Here is a 17594-nt window from a genome sequence, read left to right on the forward strand (position 1 = left end):
TCCGAGCAGAGTGATCGCTCAGAGAATCACAAAAGCTACCGTCAACTCCACTGTGGCCTTCATTCTATGTTTGGTGCCATCCGCGTTATCTGTTTTGGGCGGCGAGCCCGCCATGCTGCCGTTGATATCTGTCATGGTGCACCCTGGAAGGAGATTCGGGTCCATGCTGGAAGGTATCGTCTTCTGTACCACAGGGCTGCTAGTGGGCAACGCTTACTCTCTTCTGGGGAGATTCATAGCCCAATGTATCCTAGGAAACCTTGAATATCTGCCCGACCAGGAACAGCTCGAGTACAACTACGACAGATACCGTGCCGCTCTGGCGGTTCTTGCTGTATTCCACATCTTGATGCTTTTCTTCCATGGATGGATGCGTGTGATATCGCACAAGTTCTTTGGTATCGTGTTCCCGTTGTTCTTGGTTGTTCACTTCACCTTCACTGACAACCTGAACGTTTCTGCAGGAACCATTGCGAAGAACTTCACAGTGCCGTTCTTCGTCGGCATAGCAATCTCACTGGCGTGCAACTTGGTGATTTTTCCAGAGTTTGGCTCGTCCTACTTTGGTACATCCATGTCGGATATCTTGAATGAACTGCACGAGACACTTGACTATACCCTCCGGTTCTTTAACCAGAAATCTACCAATTACACACAGGAACAAGTCACATTGGCTCAACTGATCAAAAAAAAGACCACGCTGAGATCAAAACTCAATGCGACTCAGGGTGTCTTGAAAGAATGTACGTACGAGATATCGTACTCTTACTGTTCCCCATCACAGGCCAAACCACTGATTGAGATTCTCAAAACACAGTTGTCATATACATGTGCACTGATCAATGCCTCACAGCTACACTACACAACAGCGATGAATAACAGCGATAACGACCAGCTTGAGAATGTCTTAAGCAGAACGGATGATCCACTGTTCAAGCTTCATAAAAGTATTTCTCGCTGCTTGTATATTGTGAAGTTATCAATAGCACAATCGTACGATGTCAAGGTTTCAAAGATGGCTCAACCGGAGTACTTCACAGTTGAAGAGATCGACATGACAAAGGTCAACTTCGAGTCGGAGGTACGAACTTTGGCTAGAGACCTTTCAATGCTTGATTTATCATTCAGAAAAGAATTTACATTGCTAAGCAATGAATTTGAAAACTACCTTACTCCAAATGACAACATGTTCATCCTTTCGTCTTTCCTTATGAACTTGAAGGAGACCACGAATTCGGTTATCAACATGATGAACGTGGCAAACAACATCCTTCAGGTAAGACTAAAGCGTGAGAAGAAAGGAATCTTCGGAAGACGTATTTGGATGCCTTTCATAAAGAGCAGAGAGGACTTAAAAGGTTGGTTCGAAGCAAACCATGGTGACTTTTTCAACTCAAATGAATCGGCAAGTTTGAACGGTGCTCCTTCAATGAGGATCTACACAGGTGACGTGGTGGATCCTGAAAAATCACACTCTGATGACGAATCTACAACTGTCTTGTCGACTAATGAAGAAAAGAAGAACTTTCTTGATTCATTGATTGTCTGGCTTCTCAAGCTTTACCATTCACACTCAGCCCATATCAGATTTGGACTCCAATGTGCAGTTGCTTTGACATTAGCGACTTTCCCGATGTTTGTACCTGAAGCAAGACATTGGTTTGTTGATATTAGAGGGCCATGGATAGGTTTCGTTTGTATCTTGGTTGTTGAGCCAGAAGTTGGAAGCACGTTCTTTGTCTTCTTTCTAAGAGGTGTTGGGGTCATTTCAGGTGCTGCTTGGGGATACCTGTCTTACGTCGCAGGGGATAACCAGAACAACCCGTATCTTGAAACTGTCGTGACCGTGATAGGAGCAATACCAGGGTTCTATTTTTTCCTTGGAACGCCATATATCAAGGCAGCGATTATCGGTGTGATTTCGATATATATAGTGATCCTGTCAGCTGCGCTTCCCTCAGAAGTTGGTGGAAGCATATTGGTGAACTTTGGTAAACGTTGTCTCGCCATGATTTATGGAGGTGCAGTGGCATTGATCTGTCAAATCGGCTTCTTCCCGAACAAGGCCAGAGATGAGCTGATCAAGGAAGTGGTCTACAGTACAGGCAATATTTCCAAGATTCTTTTACTTTATGCTGCTGGCTTAGATGGAGAGACCGTTCAAGTCAGTTTATCGGAAAAAAGATTCCATACTTTGCAACGACTCTCTAGCCTGACTAGTGCATCGCTCATCAGGGCAGATGCGTACAGAATCAGTGCTAAGAAAGAACCAAGACTGAAGGGGAGTTACCATCAAATCGAAAAGATCTTTTTTGAGATCATCTTTATTCTAAGACAAATTTTGGAGAGAGTTGAAAATATCGTTCAATTACGTCGGTCCTATGGCTCGGCTATTGTTGAAGAGCTCAACGATGATGTGTTTCCTTATCGCAGACAACTGATAGCTTCTATGAACAACACCGTAAAGGCAGTCGAGTTTGCACTGCTCACGAAATCGCCCCTCCCACAGTACCTTCCTAGTTGCACTGTTGCTCAGAAAAGGCTTATCGCCAAAGTCTCTGATGTTATCAAAACCAAATATAAAAGGAAAGATTCTATTGACGATAGCTCCGATGAGGAGCTTGTGATGGATTTTGGGCATAGAAAACAGAAGAAGATACTTGAAAACCAACAGGAAAACGTCTTGAAAGAGAGGTTTCTTAGTTGGAATGCTTCTAGTGCAGCTACAGAAGAGATTGTCGAGTACATTGAGGAATTAGTTGAGCTAACAAAGGTTCTCGTTGGTGTTAATGAGTTTAAATACGGGTTCTTGAGTCGTTCGCTATATTCTGAGTATGCTGCAAAAGCCGTTCGTGGATATGAGCAGCTGGTACCAAATAACAATGATAACACTACCCAAGATGAGGATGACGATAGCGACCAAGCACTGGATGATGATGAATTAAACCCAGTCGCTTTTGATGATGTATCCAGCATTGCAAACACGCACAAATCAGCCATGTCTGAAGGATTCAGAAAAAGAGTGTATTCTATTGGCTCATGGATCCGTGGAGATGAACAGAGTACGACTTCTATGGGCCAGTTCTATGACGACAGTGATGAAGAAGACGGTGATGAACAACTTCCGCTTTCCCTAATGAGAGTTGCAAGCAGAAGAGGAGGCAATTCATAAAGAAATAATTCAATCAATCTCTATAACTTCTGGACTGTGTACTTTTGGTTTAGGGCTCTCATGTTGCTTGAAATCCTTGCGTTTTTTACTCTGTCTTAGAGACTGGCCTTGTCCTGAAAAGACATGTGACGATGATGGCTCTTCTCCTACAGTCTCGTCAATCTTTGGAGGCACCAATGGGAACCCAAAGAACAACTGTCCAAATGGCAAAGTCAATGGAGCTGCTTCACCACTCACAATCAGCTTTTCAAGATCAACATCTGCTTTCTTCACTGGTTTTGCCACCTTTCCTGATAATTTCTGACCTTGGCCATGAAACGACTCAACGGTATCAGCAGCACCTTTAGCAATGTTAACATAGTCAATGGAATGAGCCATGGTTCCCATTACGTTCTTGGTGGATGGCGCTGGTTTCTTCTTCTCTTGTTTGGAGTAAACCGGCTCGACATAACCAACTGGTGGGGCAAAATCTGTCTCCAAATCCGTTTCAATCACACATATACTGTTAAATGCCGATTCCGGTTTCACTTCTAATACCTTTATACCGTATATGTGATCGTTGTAGTTGACTTGTATGATATCATTCACTGTCAAAGTAGAGAACTTCCGAAGCACGTTCTCCAGCACCGCCTTCGGATCAGATATATCCAAGAAATCCACAGATTGGGGCTCAATTTTGACAAATTTACCCAGTGGAACGTCCTGGTTGGTCACCTTCAGCACAGATCCTGGCTGCACGTGTAGCGTATTCATCATCCACTGCGGTAGATAAACTCTTCCTTCCTCAGCAACAAACTCAAGGACACCGGAGAACGTTCTCAAATTCTCCTTCTCGTTCAACAGCTCAAACAACATTGGATATCTGATGTGCAACATCGTCAGCTTGTTCAACGCATTCGGAGGAAGGAAGATCTTACCACCGTAATTCGCATCTTCCTTCTTGATGCTCTCAGGCATCATATCCACCGGGTAGCATCTAAAGTACTCTTCAAACTTTTGCGGCATCGGAGCAAACCCGCCAAACTGGCCGCCTCCTGGGAATCCAAATCCACCATTGAAGCCGGAAAACTGTCAAATGTTAGTGAATACAGCTCATTTCACACAACCACGTTTCCAATACAAACCTACCATCGTCGCAATTGATTTTACCTTGAGCTCTGATCCTCAGCCAAGTGTCAAAAGCGGTTGCCAGTACATCGCCCGTGATGTAGTGGCGAGAAAATGGAGCGCATGGAAGGGCTGCCCGAAGCATTATGTAAGCACCAACATTGGTTCGGCCAGTGCGAGACGTTTTTGCGTAAATTTTGGCGTAAACAAAAGCTGGCGCAAAAAGGTAAACAAAGGAAAGGCACTTCCACCATTGAGCCTGTAAGATAACAACTAAATGGGTGCCAACACAGTTGATCCCGAGCTCCAGGGACTAGGAAATGAGGACGATATCCTCTCAGGGATTGATGTGTCTTCCATGATGCAAGGTGGCGATGGTGAAGAGGATGGTGATGATGGTCAAGATATCGGTCAGCAAAACGTGTACGACTTCTCTGATGAAGAGGAGGAGGAGGAGGAGCTCGCTGAACGAGGATATAATGCCGAGCAGGAGGCGATTGAGAGGGACCTGCTGGATGCCTTCAACTCTGATAGTGACGATTGGGAGGTGGATGATGATGACGAAGGAACAGATGATGATCTCAAGGCGCTTCTCAGGGAGACACATAGTACGAAGAGGAAGCGCTCTGCTAAATCGAGCAAAGGTGCAAAGAAAAGACTCACGTCCGTGCGTCCTGCGAAGGAGCTGGATCCAGAGATTCGTGTATTGCTTTCAGAAGCCAATGAATGCTTTGTGGCCAGACAGTACGAACGGGCAGAACTGAAATTCAAAGAGGTGATTAAGAAGGACCCTCGAAACTTCCCAGCATACAAGAGTTTGGGAGAGATTTACCTCCTACTCAATGACCCGAATAAAAGTTGTAATACATGGTTTCTTGCAGCTCATTTGAGACCCACGGATGGTGAATTCTGGGCTTTCGTGGCAAGACAATCGCGTGAGCTGGGGCATACATCGCAGGCTCTGTACTGTCTGAGAAGAGCAGTTACAGTTGGGTATAGGACATTTGACGTGCTTCTAGAAAGATCAATCCTTTACAGGGAGAATGGAAGCTATGGAAGAGCTTCAGAAACCTTACAAAAGATGCTTGAGCTGTTTCCCAAAGAGCCCGCAGTACTGCGTGAACTAGCCTTGATCTACAACCAACTGAACAGAGTCAATGATGCTATCGCACTGTACCTCAAGTTGTTTGAGAAGAACATAAACCATAGAAATGCCGTACAGATGGGGGAAGATGTCACAAATGAGAAACCCTTCCCTGTATTTGATTGGTCGTCTTTGAACATCTTGGCTGAATTGTTTGTGAATCAGAAGAACTATGCCATAGCTATTCGAACAATCAAACATATCTCAAGATGGATACAGGAGAGAGAATCTGAAGAATTCTGGGAGTACGTCACTGATGATTCGGAATTTGATGAGAGAAGATATGAAAATGCACATTTTGAAGCGCTGCCCGATATCTTGAAGAACAAATCACACAAGCTTCCAATCGATATACGTGTCAAATTGGGATCTCTGAGGCTTAGTCTTGATAACATTGATGAGGCTTTAGTGCACTATAACTTTCTGCTCAACGACAATATCAATGAAACGTCGGACCTGTTCTTAGAGGCTGCTCAAAAATTGGAGGCTGCTCAACTGTTTGCCGATGCAATCAAATTTTACGTACCTTTGAGCAAGATTCAGGAGTTTCAAACTGCACAGCTGTACTCTTCCTTGGCCAGATGCTCAACAGAACTTGGAAAATACACCGATGCGAAGCAATACTACAACATAGCACTGGAGATGGAGCCGGATAATCTCGATATGATGCTTTCTTTGGTTGAAGTGTTGTATTATCTTGAAGAAGTGGAAGAGTCGCAAGAACTTCTTGATAGAGTCAATTTCTTGAGAGCAATTGATCAAACACAAAAAACCAATGAAGATGTTACAGTAGATGATGAGCTTTCTAAATTACCATCAACGGGAGGTGCTTTGATTGAAAATGAAGTCAGAGTGAAGAAGAAATCAAGACTCACAGAGGCTGAGAAACAGGAAAGAGAGGCGCGTATTACCCAAAATGTGATTGAAAAGTTCAATAGAGCACAAAGGTTGTACCAAGGTGTTGAACAGGGTGACAAGGTTGCTGCTGCTACTTGGATTCAATTGACATCAGAGCTTATTGAACTTTTCTGTAACGTCAAGAATTTCTTCCCAAAGGATCGCTCAAGACAGTTCAAAGGTATCATCATGAGAACTAAAGGTCTTAACATGGATATTGATTCCAAGATTGAAAGAATTTCGGAACTTTACGAAGGGTTCACCTCCAAGATGGAGGAAAGAGTTGTTTTGACTTCAAAGCAAGAATTTAGAGGTATAACATATGACCAATGGTTTTCACTCTTTATGCAATATGCCTTGGCTGTTGGAAAATTCGACAACCCTGAAGATGCTAACAGCATTATTGACAATGCAAAGAGCATCAACGTTTTCTACCATGATAAACAGAGAGAAAGAATAATGAACCTTGTGAAACTTGCTCTTGTTATCAAAACGGATGACTCAAAAAACATCTTGAACTCCATAAGACAAGTTGTGAACATGTATCAATTCAACAGGGATCTTTTTAGAATGTTTATGCTTGTCCAGCCTTCTGGTAAGATGTGTACGGAAAACTTCATCTCCATCAACCATCAGAAGTATTTTCTAAGACAACTGAAGGGGTACGACTCTTTAAAGCTGAGGAAGCACATCGCAGGAATGGCAAACATTGTGAATAAAGACCTTGATCCTAAAGGGCACGATAACGTGTACATTATGCATATATATGCCTGCCTTCTATTCACGAATAGAAGTTACGTTCCAAGTTTGGTGTATTTGACGAGAATATACAAAAACATCAAGAACGAACCATTGATCTGTCTATTGACAGGGCTGGCCCATGTACACAGATCAATGCAGAGATCATCAACCAATCGTCATATGGAATTACTCCAAGGGTTGAAATACATGATGGAATACTTTGAGATCCGTTCTTCAAGCAACTCCACTCGCTTGGAGCACCAAGAGGCTCTCTATAACCTCGGCAGGGTGTATCACCTCCTGGGGTTGGTCTCCATTGCAGTTGAGTACTACAACCGCGTCTTGACGGAATATGATGATTTGGACATCGAACAGGATCTGAAGAGGCAAACAGCATATAACCTGGTGTTGATATACAACAACAGTGGCAACACACGACTCTCAAACAGTATCATGGAGAAGTATTTAACGATTTAATAGTATATACAGCACGTATCCTCATCATTCCGGCTTATCAACACTCCTCGGATTTTAAAACTGTAGCATTATCGCTCACCCCCCCAGGCATTCACTCCTGTCTATTTCTATACAAAGGATTATCAAACAATCACCAACATTAAAGCTTTTAGAGGAAGAACAGGGGAAAGAGTGCTCAATCCGGCAATCAACAATGGCACCTACAATTTCACCTCAGGTATGGCTTATTGTAATTGTGTGCGTTATCTGTATTTGGAGAGCTAACAAGTGAATAACTAGGGACGCCTGAAAGTATCGCTGAAGATGGCTATCAGTCGCTTGAGGTTTGCTCAGACGAAGAAGACCGCATTGGCCAAGCAACAGAGGAGACAGGTGAGTAAGAGTGCCATTGTATCTCGTAACTACAGTGTAATACTAATGTATTATCCAGATGGCTGAGCTGCTGGCTCTAGGTAAAGAGGAGAGTGCCAAAATTCGTGTCGAGAACATCATTAGAGATGACATATACATTGAGCTCATGGAGATGCTAGAGCTCTACTGCGAGTTGTTATTGGCAAGAATTGGATTACTGGATCAAAAGGAGTGCGACCCTGGTCTTGTGGAGGCAGTCAAGACTATCATCTACGCTGCTCCGCACACTGATATTAAGGAATTGGTTCTGATTAGAGAGATCCTCGTGCACAAGTTTGGGCCTGAATTCACACACTCTGCCATGTCCAATGAGGATAAAATCATTCCAGAGAAGATCGTCAAGCGTACAATTGTTGAAGCTCCGTCCCAAGAGCTGGTTTCATTGTACTTGAAAGAGATCGCCAGGGCCTATGACGTTCCATTTAGCGAGCTGGATGATGAGGACGATTTAGAGAACAAGGACTACGACGGTGACGATGGCTATGACGATGATGATGATGATGGCGAAGGTGGAAAGCCAATTGTTGTGGAGGAACCAATTGCTGAATTCAATGACCTTGGAGCTACACCTAGAAAGCTCTCCACCACCAGTGGGCTATCAGATCTCGATGAGAAGCAGCACTCGCCAATCCACGTGCGACCACCAGCTGGTACCAGCGATAATCCTCATCCAACCGTCAAGATCCCAGATGACCTACAGAAAGCCGTTGGGAAGAAAAAGGCCAAGCGTGCGAGTGATGCCGGGCTAAAGAAGAAGGAAGATGATGATTTGGATGCCCTGAGAAGAAGATTTGCAGCACTCAAACGATGATTGGCTTAGTTGTATATACGCGTATATATATCAACGCAGCTAAAATACGTTGTAAAGAACACAGCCTTATACCGTAGGAAAAAATGGTCAAGGTGTCACGTAATCCGTCCCATGCGGTGAAAAGCATCAACTTGCTCCATTACATGATCAAAATCAATGGATTCGAAACAAATATTCATATCTTTCTGGATCTTTGGTCTCATCAACAACGTCCTATATGTGGTGATATTGAGTGCTGCTATTGACCTTGTTGGGCCGTTTGTTCCCAAGGCAACCGTGCTGCTGGCAGATGTCTTGCCTTCCTTCACCATGAAGCTATCGGCTCCATTCTTCATCCATTTTATCCCCTACAACACCAGGATTGTGATGCTGATCTTCCTGAGTGTTATTGGAATGCTGCTAGTGACGTTTGGGGCGATTGGATGGAAGATCTTCGGGATCATTTTGGCATCCATAAGCTCAGGGCTTGGAGAGTTGACATTCCTTCAACTGACACACTTCTTCGAAGAGACGAGCTTGCAAGGTTGGAGCTCTGGCACTGGTGGAGCCGGTCTCATTGGCAGTGGAGTCTTCTTGCTGCTCACAACGGTGTTGAAAATTGATGTGAAGCTATCACTTTTGATGTTTACTCTCTGTCCACTAGGGTTTCTCTACTACTTTAGATTACCACGGACATCACCCTACTCTCCACTACAGTCAATTGAGCTCACCACACAACCAAGTGAGTTGAAAACACACATTACACACACGCTGGAAAGGTTGAAGCCCTTATGTGTTCCCTTTATGGGCCCACTCTTTACTGTGTACCTCGCAGAGTATCTCATAAATCAATCAATAGCACCAACTCTGTTATTCCCTATAGAGTCTACTCCATTCCACAAGTATAGGGACATGTATGTGACCTATGGCACTCTGTACCAGCTGGGTGTTTTCATCTCGAGATCATCAGCATCATTTGTTCGGATACGTAAACTATACGTTCCTTCCATCCTACAGTGGGTGAATGTGGTGGTGCTACTGTTGCAATCAATTCTTTATTTCATTCCAAACATCTACATCATTATGATGATCGTGTTTTATGAAGGATTATTGGGAGGTGCGTCGTATGTGAATACGTTCATGCTTGTACTTGAAACAATATCTGATGATGAGCGTGAGTTCTCTCTCGGTGCAACTTCTTTGAGCGATTCCGGTGGTATTGTAGTGGCAGCTCTTCTAGGAATGTGGATTGAACCGAGCCTCTGTCATTACCAAGTGGATCATGGAAGAGAATGGTGTCATTTGAATTGACCACCTATGCCTACTTCCTTCTCTTGGTTGACACGCCCAGAGTGTTTACCTTTCTCTTTAAAACCACTTTAGAAGTAGGTCTCTTGATGAGGTTATTTATAGGCTGATCATAATCAGATTCATCACTGGAGTCATCATTGGATTCGTCATCGGAACTCTTGTAGATATTCATCAGCTCCGTCTGACGTTTAGATGAAAATGCGTCCTGTGCGATCTTCTCATCTTCTTCTTCCTGCATTTTCTGTTTGGCCAACTGTTGCTCCTTCTGGCTCTTCACGATGGTCTGAGACTTCTCCTGTAACCTAACATTCTTCTGTTGGATCTCATCCAATTCCTCGTTCATCTCCTGTTCTCTTCGTAGTGCATTCAACTTGGCTTCGAGTTCCTCCACTGTCGTCGTCTTATTACCAGTCTTGCCCTCTTTCAGCTTTGCCTCCTCTTGCTCCTCCTTCTCCAGCCTTGACAATGTCTCCTCGAGGGTCTCGTCTTGTAGTTTCTGGTTTGTATTGCCAGAGTCATACAGCTTCTTTGCTCCAAAGATCAAGACATAATCAGCACTCTTCGGGTCAGTTTGGAAGATTATTTCACTGGCACATCTGGGACACTTGATGTGCAGTTTGACTGTCTTCAGCCCAAGGTACGTCTCCTCTGTGTTCTCCTTACGCGCATTGAACTTCCTCGCCTTTGAAGTGTATTCACCACAGTTATCGCATCTCAAAGAGTACGGTGTCATGAACCGTACCGTCGGCAGGCTTGCAGAGCCGGTTTTCACCTTCTTCCTCTTCTTGATGATCTTTGAGGGATCAAAGTCTGGTGGATAGTACTTGTTGATCACTTTACGCTCTGACATTGGTTTGCCTCTCCTCCTTTGTCTTCCTCTTGATTCAATGAATGTGTTCTATAGGCAAAGTTGTATGATGAGGTTATACTATGTGATGTCTGGGTGTTTCGCTTTACTGCCTAATCCGGCTGTTTGCGCAAGCCATTTTCCACTAGCCACACTTGACATGTTCGACAAATCAGGCAATGAAAATCGATTCCACGTGCGACACCGACAATTCTCTCCGTTTCTGGCAGTCGCGGAAGAGCAAAATGGCGCAAGACAGCGGAGGCCCGCAGAAACAGGACATGTAACCGTGGTTACGGAGCGAAAAAAACACCAAAGAGAGTTTTTTTTTTCCTTTTTCTTTCGCTTTTGTCGGTTTAATCCCACCGGTTTCCTCCTTGGCTCAGCCCAAAGGCCTCCAAAGTTAGTGAAATTCATCACCAAAAGTCCCTTCTTAGGCTTATTTATCTTACCTTTGCATACTTGCACAGTCGCCAACGAAGCTTTTTGCATTACACAACCAGCCAGGCTTCCCAGGACAGACAGTTATGAAGCCATCAAGCCGTTTTCTGCTGGAGGTGTCATCGGTGATCCACCTAGCGAGTGCCATTTGGCTATACCCGGATGAACTGGAGAGTTTGAAGAACGTTACGTCGTTGATCGCAGATGGTCTAATGGACTACTACACAGGTGATCAGTACGGTCAAACCATCGGTATGTTCTCGAACCCGTACTACTGGTGGGAGGCTGGCGGTGCCTGGGGCTCCATGATCGACTACTGGTACTATATGGAAAACGACACATACTTGAACCAAACGTACGAGGCACTCTTAGCACAGGTTGGCGATGATTGGAACTACGTGCCGTTGAACCAGTCCACGACAGAAGGTAACGATGATCAAGGGTTCTGGGGCATTGCAGTCATGGCTGCTGCCGAGAGAAACTTTCCAAATCCTCCAGATGACCAGCCACAGTGGTTATATCTAGCACAGGCGGTGTTCAATACAATGGCATTGAGATGGGACCCAGATCACTGTGGAGGTGGTCTAAGATGGCAGATCTTTGAATGGAACTCTGGTTATGACTACAAGAACTCCGTTTCCAACGGCTGTCTCTTCCACATTGGTGCCAGATTGGCCAGATACACCGGGAACACTTCATACGTTGACTGGTGTGACAAGGTGCACGATTGGATGTACGACACAGGTCTCATCCATGAGAGCGACTGGTACTTTGTCTATGATGGTGCGAACATTGACGATAACTGTACGGAGATCACAAAGCTCCAGTGGACTTATAACCAAGGTCTCATGATGTCAGGCTCTGCTTACTTGTACAACTTCACTGAGGAGGAGAAGTGGAGAACAAGAACACTCGACTATTTGAGAAGCTCCACGGTATTCTTCAACGACTCGGTTCTCTATGAAGCTGCGTGTCAAGGCAGTAACAACTGTAATAACGATCAAAGATCGTTCAAGGCTTATTTCTCTAGATTCTTGGGCTTGACCGCATATATGGTTCCAGAGACTTATGACGACATCTACAGCTTGCTGGACGCCTCTGCAAGAGCAGCCTCCAACTCGTGCTCTGGTGGTACAGATGGCCACACGTGTGGACTCAACTGGTGGTATTCAGGCTGGGACGGGTACTATGGACTGGGTGAACAGATGTCTGCTCTTGAAGTGATGCAAAATTTGAGAATTAGGGACAGACCTGCTCCATGTACTAACTCCACCTGTGGTACGTCACAAGGTGATGGTGCTGCTGGTACGCAACAGAGTCAAACCAATCTAAGTCCACTGACAATTGACAAGGGTGATGAAGCTGGTGCTGCAATCATCACCGTTGTTGTCGGTGCGACAATTGTCGGAGCATTTGCTTGGACTGTGCTATGATGATTCAATCTTGTTCAATTATACTATGACTTTGCTTTGTTTGTTTGTTCTCTGTTTATGCAAGTAACTACTTGCAAATTACTATATTATGAAAATATATCTGGACCAGAATGGGAGGTGAAACGACTTATAGTGTAGAGGTTACATAAAACAACACAGGTTACCCAGTGAGCTTCCGACTTTGGCATCTCGGTTCCACCATAGCTTGATGAATTCAATGACGAATTCAATGTCGTCCGTGGAGTAAGGATCCAATCCCATTTCAACCAGGTCAGAGTATTCCACCACTATTGGCTCATTAACGTCCAAGTCCCCGACAATATCCTGAACGGTTCTAAATATTCTCTTTGTAAGGCTTTGGAAATAGCCCACTATTGATAATAGCCTCTCATTACCGTTCTCGCCAATCTCACTATAACCAGCAATCCCTTCAGAGTAAGTCTCGTCGTCCATGAGCTCCTTCTCACCCGCTGAAGCCCACCAGTAGAAGCCAGACCATGCCAGATACCTCCATGAAAGTGGCTCAGTTACCTGAGCCCACCAATCCAGCGATGATTCATCATCTGTGATGTCACTATCCTTATACAGTTCATATTCTCGTACGAGCACGTTGAATCTCTTCAAATCTCTCTGTGTTGCTCTTAGAGCTGGGACATTGACTGCACCTGGTAGCTTGGCCTTTGACTGGAACATCACAGGACTGGAAGCGTCTTCCCTCTGCAATTGCACAGCTGTGTCGTAGAGCTTGTTCTTGAACATGATAATCTCATCTGACGACACTGCAATGAAGCCATCCTCGTTTGAGGCCAAAGTCTTTAGCCAATCAATATCACTGACACCAACGGAGAAGATTGGTCTGTTGAACTGGAGATTACACGCCGTGGTTTCATCGATTAGCGATTTCAGCTCCTGTGGAACCGTTGATAGTATTGAGAGACAATAAGCAAAGGCACAACTCTCCTCCAAAGAAGGGGCATCGAAGAAGATGATTCTCTGTCTCAACAGCGAGCACCTCCACACTTTGAAGATCAGTGGGCCTAATGTTTCCAGGAGCGAGTCCAGTTTCAACAGATAGTGGTGATTTCCCTCCTTTGCATTCTCCGACGGCAATATTCTCTGGACCCTTGGTGATGACGGTGTTGACATAACATTGACGATATCAGATTTGGCCTCAAAGAACTTCTCAAACGAGTCATAGCCGTCTTCTTCCTTCCAATTATCCAACAGCTGGTTCAGCTCTTCCACGTGCTCAACTCCACATGAGAAGTTTGCCGGCTTCCAAGCAGGACCCGAGGATGTCACCAACGAGTTGGACCTATGCTTGTAGGGATCAACAATCACACCCAGCGAGTACATCTTAACAGTGGATCTATCACCGCTCTCTGACTCTTTCAAGTTCTGGTGGAAAACACATACTCCATACAACAAATCATCAACACCCTTTGATCCCTTAGCCGGCAGCACAAATGTTATCACGTCTCGTTCCCTCTCATGCAAGCCTGAAGGCAATGCTTTAAACTCCACACCCTCCAGTGAGATCTCATCGACTGACTTGCTCCATTTCAACTCATAACCAGTATGGACGTTGAAGTGGGCTAGAAAGACGGCACTTATCGGTATGTTCTGTGCAGCAGAAGCCGATGGAACAAAGATGTTCAACCCTCTGGAGACCAGCCCATGGTCCATGTTCACACCAACGTACTTCACAGGCGACGTTACAGCTGCCATTGTTCTTCTGTGGATCTTCTAAAGCTCCCTGTTCCTCTCTCTCGCTGGCCATTCATATAGCTAAAACTTCAAGAGAGCTGGAATTTCCCTCGCTTATTGGCTTTCTCCCCCCAATGCCGGATAAACACTCAGCTTGCTCCTGCGTGCTTAGTAAACACCGGATAAACCTCAGCGAGAGCAATCAAGCACATCTACGCCGATATTGACCAATAAAAGTGACTATACATATAGTTGGAGTAGTAGCTAAGTGTATATATAATCACAATTCGTCGTGCTCAACGGTTTCCTTTTGTTTCGAAACTGTCTCGGTGGTTTCCTCGTCAATTGGCGTATCAACCGGTGTTTCCTGTATTACTTCTTCTTGTTGTTGTTCCTCGATGTCATCTTCAGCTTCATCTTCCTCCGTTGAGGCCTCTTTTCCTTCCTCCTCTGCCATCTCTTGTCTCTTCTTCTCCTCCTTAGCTGCCTTTCTCTTGAGAGAACGGATTCTCTTGTTGTAGATCTCCTTCAGTCCCCTGTGAGCACGCGCAAATTTGGCTGCAATGTTCTCCTCAAGCTTCTCCAATCCGTTCAACTTTTCATTGGCCTCGATCATAACCTCGAGCTTGTCATCTCTAGAAACGGACTCGAACTTGTTTTCACCCTTTTCGATGAGATTCTTAACCTCTTCAAGCGCACTATCGATGCTCTTCTGGACCCTGTTGAACTTGTCCTCAGAGATTAGCTCTGGCAGTTTCAACTTTGAGAATTCTTCGTCAAAGTCCAATCCAATTTTGGCAAACTCCACGGATAAGTTCATGGTGATGTCCTTCAAAGTTAGCAACGAATCCTGGAACTTGTTCACAGCCTTAACACCTCTGTCATAAACCTTTTTAAACTCATCTAAATCCAACGGGACAGAAAGTTTGGCAATTTCACCTTCAATTTCATCTCTAATCTTTTTAACCTCGTTGAGTTTACCCTTTATGGTCTTTATAGAGGCACCGTCACTCTCGTAATCTAGCCAATCCAACAAATCGCTCACAAGGGCATTTGCATGGTCCAATACATCCTCTTCAATTTGTTCAACAACGTCATCATCTGTGAAATAGGAACGTGCACTGTACAATGCCGCTTCTAATTCATTCAACTTCTCAGCCTCTGATTTTCTCTGCTTATCAGCATTTGCCAAGTTCAACAGGTGTAATTTCAAGTCTTGCCTTGTAGCAGAGCCTAAAGGACGTGACGAAAGATACTTTGGCTTGACTGCAATCTTTGAAGTGAGTTTGATATCTTCGTTACTGTCAAAAGTTCCCTTGAGCTTTTCAAACAATCCCATTGATGCAGTACATTGTGCACTCAAAGACTCAAGTTCAACTATACGACTCTGTGATAGCTTAAAGTTGGCAACATACTTCACTTCATCAGCACAATCGCTGATGTTGAATTTAAGCTTCTCGACAATATCTGCTAGTTTACCGACAGGTTCATATCTGACGATTCTCTTTAAATCTTCAATCAAGTCAATGCCAAACGAATCACTAAGCTTATCAGTCACATCAAGCGTGAACTCTTGACCGTATGAGGATCCCTGTGGGAAGATCACAACCTCTGAGTCATCATCGAATGAAACAGAGTATTCATATGGAGATCTCTCTGTAACGTTAAATTCCTTTGCTCTAAACACCTTGGATATTTGGACTCCACGGAGTGTGGCACCAAACACGGCAGCTTCATCTGCATTGATTGTCTTTGAAATCAAATCTTCACCGATAAAAGACTGCAAATGGCGTTGAACGAATGGTACACGGGTTGAGCCACCAGCATAGATAACAGACGTCATGTCCTTAATGCTGAGACCTGCTTGTTTCAACACATCCTTTAAAGGCTGTGTAATACTTGGAATCGAATCAGATATAAAGTCCTCAAACTCTTCACGGGTAACTTTAGTCTTGAAATCGATATCCTCATAGAGGGATTCGATGGAAACGTGAGCCTCGTTATTTGCACTCAACACTAGCTTGGCTTTCTCAGCAGCCTGGAACAATTTAGCCACAGAACGTTCATTTGACTGGAATTTATCAGATCTAATCTGTTTATGGTTCTTCAAGAACTTTGATCTGATCAACTCTGCCACAACGTTGGTGAAATAACCTCCACCAAGAGTTTCATCGAACGCATAGCCATGGACTTCAATACTCAGTGGGATTGAATCGTTGAGCTTTGTAAAGGAAACCAAAGTGGCCTTTGTAGAGCCAGCGCCCATATCATAAACGATGTGGTATTCCTTTGTATCGTCTGCCAACTCGTTATTGGTCGCATAGTTGGTGGCAATAGCGACACCATCGTCAATCAGTGCAACAACGTTGAGTCCTGCTAATTCAGCAGCATCCAAGATAGCCAGTCTTTGAGATTGTTTGAAGAAGGAAGGGACTGCAATGGCAACGTCCTGGATTTGGGAGTACCCACCTGGCACCTTTTCCTGGAGCAAAGAGGAAGCCCTTGCTTTGATATTCCCCAAGTTCATAGCCAACACCTCCTCTATTGGATACTGGTGATCCTCGACTTCAAACGAGATGGTGTTTCTGTTATTCTGAGAAGGATTGATCGAAACACCAGGGTGTGACTTCAAGTAGCGCTGGACAACAGCGTCATCCGCTGGTTTGCCCAATAATGGCTTATAATTCAGCAGGCACTGCTTCGGGAACCTCGTGCAGTGAGACGACGTCTGAGAGCCGTAGAGCCTCTCGATACCATCGTTGAACAGTGGCTTCAATGCCAACCCTGAAACGTCCTTACGCTTGGAATCGGCGCTCATCACGATCTCAAAGGGCATTCTTGGGGCAACCAGAGCAGCCTTGGTGAAGTCATTGCCGAGATCGATACCGAGAATCGATGCCACCGTCACAGTACATATCAACAACAAGAGCGATACACCTCTCATTCTCTTAATTGGCGTTAAAACTTTGGCCTTCTTCCTATGTCCTTTACCAGCAAAGTGGTGGTGATGATGTGGCACTTCACCGAAACCCGGCCAACAGCACGCATAGCAAAAGTAGTGAGCGTACCGATAAACAAAAGCCTAAGACTGTGTACGCAAAAAAAAACACAAACAG

General features: G+C 44.6%; 9 protein-coding genes across 9 annotated transcripts; 5 read left to right on the top strand and 4 right to left on the bottom strand.

The window, feature by feature from the left end:
• Positions 1-7: 7 nt before the first annotated feature.
• On the top strand, positions 8-3157 carry CYBJADRAFT_111900 (uncharacterized protein; the record flags this gene model as incomplete). The annotated part of the gene is made up of 1 exon (XM_020212107.1): positions 8-3157. A coding segment is annotated over one exon (3150 nt), but the record flags the coding sequence as incomplete, so codon positions are not given.
• A 2-nt stretch (positions 3158-3159) lies between these two features.
• UFD1 (polyubiquitin-binding protein UFD1) lies at positions 3160-4437 on the bottom strand. The gene has a single exon (XM_020217777.1). It carries the CDS (start codon positions 4175-4177, stop codon positions 3182-3184), a length of 996 nt encoding a protein of 331 aa, XP_020067919.1. The 5' UTR covers positions 4178-4437; the 3' UTR covers positions 3160-3181.
• A 67-nt stretch (positions 4438-4504) lies between these two features.
• Positions 4505-7589, top strand: TFC4 (transcription factor TFIIIC subunit TFC4). Its single transcript, XM_020215950.1, has one exon. The coding sequence runs from the start codon at positions 4557-4559 to the stop codon at positions 7536-7538; it is 2982 nt and encodes a 993-aa protein (XP_020067920.1). The 5' UTR covers positions 4505-4556; the 3' UTR covers positions 7539-7589.
• Positions 7590-7661: 72 nt separating this feature from the next.
• On the top strand, positions 7662-8831 carry IST1 (Ist1p). The gene is made up of 3 exons (XM_020215951.1): positions 7662-7755; positions 7818-7910; positions 7969-8831. Exons 1-3 carry the CDS (start codon positions 7732-7734, stop codon positions 8758-8760), a joined length of 909 nt encoding a protein of 302 aa, XP_020067921.1. The 5' UTR covers positions 7662-7731; the 3' UTR covers positions 8761-8831.
• A 60-nt stretch (positions 8832-8891) lies between these two features.
• YHC3 (amino acid transporter YHC3) lies at positions 8892-10441 on the top strand. Its single transcript, XM_020215952.1, has one exon. It carries the CDS (start codon positions 8917-8919, stop codon positions 10048-10050), a length of 1134 nt encoding a protein of 377 aa, XP_020067922.1. The 5' UTR covers positions 8892-8916; the 3' UTR covers positions 10051-10441.
• Positions 9762-10910, bottom strand: CYBJADRAFT_169840 (mRNA splicing protein YJU2). The gene has a single exon (XM_020215953.1). The coding sequence runs from the start codon at positions 10898-10900 to the stop codon at positions 10061-10063; it is 840 nt and encodes a 279-aa protein (XP_020067923.1). The 5' UTR covers positions 10901-10910; the 3' UTR covers positions 9762-10060.
• A 363-nt stretch (positions 10911-11273) lies between these two features.
• DCW1 (putative mannan endo-1,6-alpha-mannosidase) lies at positions 11274-12771 on the top strand (the record flags this gene model as incomplete). The annotated part of the gene is made up of 2 exons (XM_020217560.1): positions 11274-11454; positions 11512-12771. Exons 1-2 carry the CDS (start codon positions 11425-11427, stop codon positions 12769-12771), a joined length of 1290 nt encoding a protein of 429 aa, XP_020067924.1. The 5' UTR covers positions 11274-11424.
• Positions 12772-12912: 141 nt separating this feature from the next.
• Positions 12913-14499, bottom strand: ANR2 (Anr2p; the record flags this gene model as incomplete). The annotated part of the gene is made up of 1 exon (XM_020216724.1): positions 12913-14499. The coding sequence occupies one exon, from the start codon at positions 14497-14499 to the stop codon at positions 12913-12915; it is 1587 nt and encodes a 528-aa protein (XP_020067925.1).
• Positions 14500-14944: 445 nt separating this feature from the next.
• LHS1 (Hsp70 family chaperone LHS1) lies at positions 14945-17425 on the bottom strand (the record flags this gene model as incomplete). Its single annotated transcript, XM_020212096.1, has 1 exon — positions 14945-17425. A coding segment is annotated over one exon (2481 nt), but the record flags the coding sequence as incomplete, so codon positions are not given.
• Between the last annotated feature and the right edge of the window lie 169 nt (positions 17426-17594).

This window comes from Cyberlindnera jadinii (assembly GCF_001661405.1).
Source record: "Cyberlindnera jadinii NRRL Y-1542 unplaced genomic scaffold CYBJAscaffold_24, whole genome shotgun sequence".
Lineage (NCBI taxonomy): Eukaryota > Fungi > Ascomycota > Saccharomycetes > Phaffomycetales > Wickerhamomycetaceae > Williopsis > Williopsis jadinii.

Excerpts from the sequence above, each read along its gene's own strand:
- UFD1 (XM_020217777.1), bottom strand. The coding sequence starts at position 4,177 with ATGCCGCAAAAGTTTGAAGAGTACTTTAGATGCTACCCGGTGGATATG.
- TFC4 (XM_020215950.1), top strand. The coding sequence starts at position 4,557 with ATGGGTGCCAACACAGTTGATCCCGAGCTCCAGGGACTAGGAAATGAG.
- IST1 (XM_020215951.1), top strand. The coding sequence starts at position 7,732 with ATGGCACCTACAATTTCACCTCAG. Across the intron at positions 7,756-7,817 it reads CACCTACAATTTCACCTCAG|GGACGCCTGAAAGTATCGCT; the intron begins GTATGGCTTATT and ends GTGAATAACTAG. Across the intron at positions 7,911-7,968 it reads CCAAGCAACAGAGGAGACAG|ATGGCTGAGCTGCTGGCTCT; the intron begins GTGAGTAAGAGT and ends TGTATTATCCAG.
- YHC3 (XM_020215952.1), top strand. The coding sequence starts at position 8,917 with ATGGATTCGAAACAAATATTCATATCTTTCTGGATCTTTGGTCTCATC.
- CYBJADRAFT_169840 (XM_020215953.1), bottom strand. The coding sequence starts at position 10,900 with ATGTCAGAGCGTAAAGTGATCAACAAGTACTATCCACCAGACTTTGAT.